The sequence below is a fragment of the Rhagoletis zephyria genome, unplaced genomic scaffold (assembly GCF_001687245.7).
Source record: "Rhagoletis zephyria isolate East Lansing unplaced genomic scaffold, Rhagoletis_zephyria_1.1 Rzeph_scaffold_10515, whole genome shotgun sequence".
NCBI lineage: Eukaryota > Metazoa > Arthropoda > Insecta > Diptera > Tephritidae > Rhagoletis > Rhagoletis zephyria.
The window spans coordinates 1-8,980 of record NW_016167592.1 but is presented as its reverse complement, the minus strand read 5'-3'; the positions used below and the strand labels follow the sequence as shown (position 1 = coordinate 8,980).

The 8,980-nt window shown below is 37.6% G+C and overlaps 1 protein-coding gene across 1 annotated transcript; it reads right to left on the bottom strand.

Annotated features, from left to right (window-relative positions):
• Nucleotides 1-6,022: 6,022 nt before the first annotated feature.
• On the bottom strand, nucleotides 6,023-8,021 carry LOC108376486 (angio-associated migratory cell protein-like). The gene is made up of 3 exons (XM_017632710.1): nucleotides 7,005-8,021; nucleotides 6,534-6,762; nucleotides 6,023-6,478 (listed from the first exon to the last, which is right to left on the bottom strand). The coding sequence occupies exons 1-3, from the start codon at nucleotides 7,834-7,836 to the stop codon at nucleotides 6,265-6,267; spliced, it is 1,275 nt and encodes a 424-aa protein (XP_017488199.1). The 5' UTR covers nucleotides 7,837-8,021; the 3' UTR covers nucleotides 6,023-6,264.
• Nucleotides 8,022-8,980: the final 959 nt, after the last annotated feature.

Below are 8,980 nucleotides of genomic sequence, written 5' to 3'. Positions count from 1 at the left end.
CTGTTGCATCTCCTCGTTCAGTAGAATGAAACTAAGTGCTTAGCTATTCTCTCGGTTATGGGTACGTGTCTCCTAAAACTCGCTGGAAGAGGGCAATCACAATAGACAATTCTGGTTCCGTGTGAAAATATGTTATATTCTATACATATCTATACATATTCTATACGTACATACATATAACCTAACCCAAGTACATATTACATTAAGCTTTCGAGTTTATCCTTAAAACGTTCCATAAACGTAATAATTACGTTCCTATAAGTTCCAGGAGCGCTCTGTGAGCTTCTTCCTCGTGTTTGGCCAGGGTAAAGAGGGCGCATTTTCTTTTGCCGTAGAAGGGCTCTGGAACGGCCTATGAAATCGACGTTTCCTTCTTTTCAAGCCACAGTAATATTTGATACCCATTTTGTGCCCATAAGTCCAAAAATCCTTTTTTTCGAGGCTATTAGCAATTTCATTTCATTTAATACCAATAAGTCATAGAAGCCAAAGAACCTAAACTCGACTAGTTAGGCCAAGAAGTGTGTGAAGGATCATTCCGTAGCAGAGCGTTGTTGGGGTGTTCTTATGTTCTTTAACTGTCAGCAGATAACGCTCGGAGGACACGAGATGGTATCCTGTAGACTACGTTCAACTACATACTGATAAGCTTGCAGATTTCTCGACGGCATATTACTCGTTCCTACCGGCCACACTGGCGCTGAATAGTTCGCAGGCTGATCGGAATTTACGCATCTGACCCCCCAGCGGTGGTTTAGCCTCGATATTTTTGCGCCAACGAAGTACAAGTCCCGTTCTAAGCTAGTCTGCTAATAATTTGGTCCACATTCCGAGACTATGGAGGTAGATTTTGCGACAGAAGTGTTGAGGTTTCTTGCAGTGAAAAAGTTTGAAAGATCCGAGAGATGGTCAGTAAATTGACCGCAAAGTCTATCCATGTTAGGGTCGGTTGCCATTCGCATGCAAGTTGACTCCAGCTGGCGGTGGCAGGAGTTTGGTCATGTAGCGTCTTGGTGAGTGCGTCGCTTTGTTTAGTTGATTTGATTGATGTTCACACAGATTCAGCTGGTAATCCACCCTTTCTTTCAAACTGAAAGCGATGAGTCCAAGGGAACTATTCTGTATTGCGAGTCGAAAAGCAAATCATTAGGATTCGAATACTTGGAATTATGAATTTGTATTAGTCAATGCCGCCTTTCGAATTGTAATGCAAAGTAAACCCATAGGGCTTCTTAGCAAAGGGTTGCATGCCTTCGGTAGGTAAAATGCGACTAGAACCGTTCTATCTAAAGATCGACGTAGGGTCAGATCCTAGCTGGTTGATGTGTTGATGCCGTTCAATGCTGTGGATTTTTAGATGCTTAGTCAGGCTGTCGAAGAGAAGTGCTCTATGGTTTTTTCCGCTCGGTAAATGAGGCTTGTGTTATTCTTCTGCGTTCGTGTTCTTTTCAAGCTTAAGAAACTATGCAGCGCCCGTGCGGTCGCCGGGGACAAGCAGGATGCAGTGGACGGAGTTATAGGCATGCCAAAATACGGCACTCCGGACCGAAATTGGATGCCTCCACAGCACCGTCTATGCGACGAGACTTAAATGCTCCCGTTAAAAGTGCACAGAACGATGCTTTAGAAGCAGTTCTTAGTAGGCTGCTACAGCCGCGGGCACCCGAACAGACTCCTACTTGCCGCAGAGCCCCCGCCTAGGCACGTCAGCAGGCATCTATATGAACTAAGGGACGAAGTCTAAATGGCATTTACAGGTAGTCGGTCTCGACCTGTGAATGGAGTCGGAGTTGGAGTTGCACACCTATTGGGTCTCACGTTAGTTAAGCTTGACGACAACGATTGAGGGACAAGCCGATCTAAGTTGCCACTCCAACAACAATAATAATGGGCAAATGCTCCCACGTCAGTCGGGTCTACTTAACCGTAACGTCCCAAATTCAAACCTTGTCAAGGTGTGTTACTCCAGCATCCCTACCCAAAACTATTTGGAGAATTTGTATGCTGTTACAAAGACAACAATTGTTTGCCTTGTAAATTTTCCCCACCCTGAAAATATTAAACAAGAGTCGAACGGAGGACTATAATTTCATAGCCGCTACGCCACGCACAAGCATAGACTCTTAAGCGGACGCCAAATTAAGAGGCGTATAACGAACGCAAATGAGGTACAAAATATTTTGCATATTAAATAAATGGAAACAGTAAATGTCGAAATAATCAACAAGAGTACACAACAGCACATAAATTTATATACTATATACATATTTATGTATATATATACACTGGCAGCAAAATTAATAGACTCGTCTTACTTTTAAAAATGTTGGCTATATTTCTTTAGATTATTTTATGTTTAATTTTTTTTTTATAAAAGCCTAGATAGTTATAAACAAACATCATACAAATCCGCTTTTCAAACTTTGAACAAAAGTTATAAGAATTTGACAAATTTTCACAAAATTTTCAAACTTTCTATTCAGTGTTTAAAAAAATTTTTGGTATGCAGTTTGGTAGCCCATTGAATTTTAGTATAATAAAGTGCAAGTTTCAATTGGCTACAAAATACAGTTAAATTCTGAATAAAAAACGTAAAATTTTTTCGAATTTTTACAATTTTTGTATAAAGTTTGAAAAGCGGATTCATATATGTTTGTTGTATAACAACCTAGGCTTTTATAAGAAAATATTACACTTAAAATAAACCATGGAAATATAGACAAAACTCTTCTAAGTAAGGCGAGTCTATTATTTATGCCGCCAATGTATGTACAAATATTCATATACATATATGTATGTATGTATGCAGATATTTTACATTAATACAATGTGATAAAATTATTTTAGTCAGCAGAACAATGCAAATGCTTTGCAGTGAAAACAAAAGTGCGCACTCGATTTATTTTAAGTAAACCAAACAAAAGCATAAAGCGCAAACATATGAAGGTAGGCAGTAGGCGGGTGGGTGATATGTAAGGCGAACATTCAACCCTCTCTAGCGCTATTATATTATATGTTGTCTATGTACATTTGTATGCAAATATTTATGTATGTAGGTTAGAGTGTTTGTGTTCGCGCCCCGCTGTTTGGGGGTGTGTTGGCGTGCGCATCATATTCATGTCTCTATTTGCGCCCTATACACAAAACGAATGTGTATACATATGTACAATAGGTTGGTTAAAAAAAAAAATTAAGTCAGCATTTTAATGCTGTCACCCTTTAGGATTGGTCTATATCGAAACAAGTACTTCCTGTTTTTTTTTTCATTTTGAAATCAAAAAATATTTATTTAAAGTTTTCCATGAATTTCATACTGCGAAAAAAAAACAATTTCTCGTAGAAATGGTATAGAATTCTTGATTCTCTTCAGGAGACTTCTATTAATAATACCCAACTGTTTATTTTAGCATTTTTTTAATACTAACGATTTTTTATGGCTCCCCTATTGCTTTGTTTGGGCGATCTATAAAAATAGTCCATATTAAAAAATTGTTAAATAAACAATTAGGTATTATTATTGGAAGTCTTCTGAAAACAAGAGAGTTTTGCGATCGATAGAAAAATTGATTTTCAAGAATTCTATATCCACCATTTCTACGCAAAAAAAAATTGTTCCATATAAAGTAAAGCGAAAATTTTCTACCAAAAAATGTTTTTTGTTCCACATAAAATAAATGGAAAATTTTAATTTCAAAATAAAAAAAAAACAAGGTTGAATTTTTTTTCGTATGGAACACCCCCGGAAGTAATTTAAAATTCGGACTTAAATTTTTTTTTGCCCACCCTAATATACTTACATTTGCACATATGTATATATTTATAAGTATTTAGTTGTTAGCATGCACTATTCCAATGTTGGCGGTCAATGCTTTTCCTGCACTGGGCCCATTCAAACATATCTCAAGTGCTGTTTTTGTTTGCTTTCTCCTTTCTTTTGCTTTTATTTCATAAACATAGACCTTCCGCCATTTGCCTTCCTTTTGTTGCACTGTATGATGCCTCGTGTAGCACGTGCACCAATGACGCATAGCCATGCTTTGAACGATTTGTTTATATCTAGCTGCAGTTTGCAGATTGCAGACGATTTGTGGACAGTGGTATGAATTGTTGTTTATGATAAAAAAAAAATTATGTGGATGAAACTGTTAAGTTTTTCTATTATTCCAATAGAAAGCTATTTTTAAGCTCAGAAGCGTTGATTTATCTACAGGTGGGAACTATTCCCAAAAGTTCGAGGCCGTATGGACTAGTTTGGGAAAGACCAGTTCGTAACTAGTTGTGAAAAAGAACCGTCTATTCGGGGTTTTTAGATAATTATACCAAATTAAAAGTACGAAAGAGCTCAGTTTGCAACCATTTGGGATCAGCTAATTAAGCCAGCATCATTTTGATAAATTTTGGCTATTTTTCTTTTTTTATTTTATGTTAATTATTATTTTTTTTATAAAAGTCTAGCTCATTATAAAACAAACACCATTTCAAACTTTGTACAAAAATTATAAAAACTCTGCAAAGTATCAGCTTAATTTGCAACCTTTTTAGTAATATTTAATTCTAGGGCAATAATGTGCAAGTTTTAAGTTGCAAAAAATTGCATTACAATTTTTTTTTTCTGACTGCATGACGCATTTTTTCCATACAAAAAAAAAAAGAGTCGAATACACACATACATATCGTTACTATATGATGCATTTCATCGAATTATAAGTCCCCACGTCGTTTTATGCAATTAAAAATTTTATTAGTTGTGGTTTTTTTGCATTTCAGCGAAGATGTGAGATACGCCCTTTCCTTCCTATACTAACGATATGTATTTATGTAAGTATGTACTTATGTACTAGGGTGTACGATTATTCGTCCAGTACTGATTTTCGAGTTATTTGAAAAATTTAAATTTGTAAAAAAAAGGTTCCAGATCATGAAAGAAAAAAAAACGCATAAACCAGTTATTTTTTTTTTCATACAGTGGAAATAATTATGTTGGTATGAATTCATGACCAAAAATTATCAAAAGTTAACGGTAAAGATAGCTTTTACTTAGAAAAGAGCACAGCAAAAAAAAGTACAAACGTTTTTTAGATCAAAAGCAAAACAAATAAAAATCAGTTAAAATCCACGTTTGGTCTTATTTTAGGTCTTTTTTAATACTTTAATGCGTTTTCTTCTGAGTTTTCGGTTTTGAGTCTCGGTTTCTTGCCGCCATAGGAATATCAAAAAATTTTTTAAATGGCAGTCGCCCCTCTTCAGACAATAGCAAACCCCTGACTGTACTTTTAACATAAATGCGATCCTTCGGAGGTGGAGTGAAAGTGTTGATCTCGCTATTTGTGTGTGACAACATCAAAAAGCAGAACATGAATTGGTTGAGAAGCTCGGCCAAACACTTAGAAACCGTTTAAGCATTAATTTATTGGAATCAAATATGATATACTGTTCATCCCCAAATAACCTAAGATATAATTGTAAAACTGTTTTGGGATTTGCCTTAAACTGGGAAATGCCTTGAAAGCGTAGAAAATCTCAGAACTCTTATTGAGGTGAAGATTTGTATCAAATGAAAAAACCGGCTAGCACCGGCGGGAGTACATCACAACAGCTTTCCCCTGTATACCGACATGTGGATTCGTCGTGATGTTGTTGTTGTTTGTAACACACAAATTCCCCAAAGAGTTTTTAGGGAATGATGCTGAAGTGACAGCCCTTGGCCAGATATGAATCTGGGTCCGTCCGTTTACGTAGACCCGCCTACCGTGGTAACGTCTCGTCGTCACAGCTTGGCCAGATAGGTGAGTGACGATTCCAAATTAGTTTAAAGTACCTAGTCCCGCTTTCGAAGCAACGTCCGGACTTCACGAACTCAGCCACAAATACGCTTTTGCTCTCATAGAACGACGACGCTGGATTTAGCTTGCTCTGAGCTCTCAATTGTTGGCACTATAACTTTCATGTAAGACTTGCTAGTTCCAATCGATTTCAATTTAATACTTTGAACAATATTTCTCAAAAAAAATGCAATTTACCATTATTTTTAGCTAAACAGTAATATACTTGTATATGTTAGAGAATTATAAAAAAGAAACTTATTTGCAACTAAAATTTTTTTTAACATTTTGTATACATAATTATGTATGTATGTACATATTTACGTCCTTAACAGTCAAAGCGTGCATACCTATTACAACAAACGCATGCTATATTCTTGCTCCGCGCGCTGTACTGCTGCTGCATAACAGCCAATTCGATTTATTTTTGCCTATAAAGCAATTAATCGCCCAGCTGTGGTATATTAAAGATTTTCGCTCGATGATCCTCCGATACTGTCAACAAGATGTTTTCATGTGGATTATAACACATTTCATAGATTTCCGCCATATGTCCCTCGAGGGTAAATTTGCGTGCGCCAGAACGCGCATCAAAAGCAATCACATTGCCATCCATTGTAGCTGCCATGAGCGTATGATCACTGAGCCACTTCAGCCTAGAAGACAATAACATTAAAATTGTGTCAAAATGTATGCTCTTGATTTCCATACCGGGTTATGCCACCCTGAAATTTATTGGAATTGTCACCTTCTACAAAGGTGTGATCGCATAATGTCCGCAAATTATACTTTGTATAATCCCAAATTGCTATTTGTCCTTGCAATGTACCACTGGCAACTATTTTAAGGTCATTGGAAGGCGGAAATGCTAAATATTCTACTGAACCATCAGCCTCTACAGCACCCACCGGACCACTATTTGTGCAGAAAACAATTTTACCTGTGCAATTTGAAAATAGGTATTATATGTATGTACATATGTATATAAATTTATATCATATTTTTATACATCATTAGGGGTATTCTCTGAGTCTTGCAAAGCCCCTGCACGGTGCACGGATTGCACAGCTTGCAAAGCTGTCCCATACGAACATCGGTTTTTACCGTGCAATCCGTGCAATCTGTGCACCATGCAAGGGCTTTGCAAGACTCAGAGTATACCCCTATTATATTTCTACGAACCATCTGCTGCTCCGGCGGCGTAAAACGGTGAGTCCTTTTCACACGCCACCGACAATATAACCGTTTGCTGCGCCATTGGATTTTGTGCATCTACTTCCATGACCACTGTGCAACTCTTTAGATCCCACAGCTTGACTGCACCATTTGTATAGCCAACAAAGAGCCTCTTTCCATCACCGGTCAAATCGGCTACACCGCAACGCACACCTTCTCCAGGTAGTATTTTACAATCGCCTGAGGGTATACGCCAGACATACACTTCACCATTTTCACTGCCCGCCATTAGGACATTAGCAGCACGATGCCAACACATCCAAGTCATATCGCCCATCGAGAATTCCCACACTTTGCGCAGCGTTAACTGTGGACCAGACTCACTCTCTTGCAACTTGTGTACAAATAATTCGCCCGCCATGTCGCCGGTGGCTAGATAAGTGCCATCGTAACTGAAATGGACATCGGTGACGGTGTCTTTATGTTCCGTAATTTCAAGCATCACTTCGCAAGTGTTTATATTCCAAACATAAGCGCGATCATCTTCACCGCCAGTAGCAGCCAGCGGCCGAGTAGGATGTAATGAACAACCAAATACAGCCGATTTATGCTTCATGAATGTTAGTATGGCGTCATCACGTTCTGGCGACTGTGAAAATCTGCCCTCCGTGTTTTCTTCTACATCAGAAAGATAGCCATAACGCGCTTCCAACTCTTCCATGGTGATTTCCTCCATTTCCAATTCGTCGTCATCGGGTGGCACATCATTGGCGAAGATGATCTCTTCAGCGTCATCATCTTCAATTTCGTTTACACGAGGTGGTGTATTTTCACGCATTTTAAACGGCTACTTGTTTAGCGGAGGGAATATTTATGGCACAAAACTCAACTTTTGTTATTCTTTCACGATTTTCTTCGAATTAATAAATAGAATGTGACACAAAAAAGAAGTTTCATGAATGTCGCACGAAATAGTCGCCCCAACAAAAACGTCACACGTGTAAAAATCAGCTGATGAGCCGGCTGGGTTGCATGCCGAAAACAACTATTTCGAGCTGTGTTTAGTGCACAGTGTGGTGAGTGCTGCCAAGTTAGAGATATTATGGAGATTGACAGCTGAATCCCGCCATTTAATTTGCATATGCAACCAAAGGCGCGAGCGTGATTTTCATTTAATTTTTTGTTTAATAAATTGTGATAAAATGTGTTGAAATTAAAATAATATAAAAGTTATAACGAATATAATAAAGTGTAAAGTGAAGGTGAATGTAAAAACGTATTAATCAAGTGGCTGCTGTAAGGTGAATATAAGGGATTAGTGTTAGTTAATTTCTGAATTTTACAAAAAGGCATATTTTCAACCAAATTTCTAAATCAATTACTGGCCGAAAATTACAAAAGTAGGTGTTCAAATAATGTGTAGACAAAGGATGTTGCGAATGTGGAATTTTAGACATGCGCGGATGCGAAGGCGGACGCGAATGTTTAATAAAAGCTAACATCCGTGGATGCGAAGGCGGACGCGGATGTTTAAAAGCTAACATCCGCGGATGCGGATGCGAATGCAGATGTCAAATATTTTTCAGAAGTAATTTTGGTACGTACATAAGGTGAAGTAGGTAAATAAAAAATGGAAAAGTTAGTAATTTAATAACGTTTTTTTATTTTGTACTTAAAATAAAAAAATTGGAACATTGTATTTAAGAAAGAGTAATTTTGCTGCCTTTACGGCATAGCTGGGCACACCAACACAGTCTCATTTTGTCATGGTATTAGTGCGTCGCGCTCAGTTATGGTTGCCGCATTTTTTATAAATGTACTAAAAGTGGTNCACCAACACAGTCTCATTTTGTCATGGTATTAGTGCGTCGCGCTCAGTTATGGTTGCCGCATTTTTTATAAATGTACTAAAAGTGGTATTTTTCGTGTATTCGGTATTTTGGCCTATTTTGCTTATACCTATAGTGTAATAATGAACCTTG

Excerpts from the sequence above, each read along its gene's own strand:
- LOC108376486 (XM_017632710.1), bottom strand. The coding sequence starts at position 7,836 with ATGCGTGAAAATACACCACCTCGTGTAAACGAAATTGAAGATGATGAC. Across the intron at positions 6,763-7,004 it reads CGCCGCCGGAGCAGCAGATG|GTAAAATTGTTTTCTGCACA; the intron begins GTTCGTAGAAAT and ends CAAATTGCACAG. Across the intron at positions 6,479-6,533 it reads TTTCAGGGTGGCATAACCCG|GCTGAAGTGGCTCAGTGATC; the intron begins GTATGGAAATCA and ends ATTGTCTTCTAG.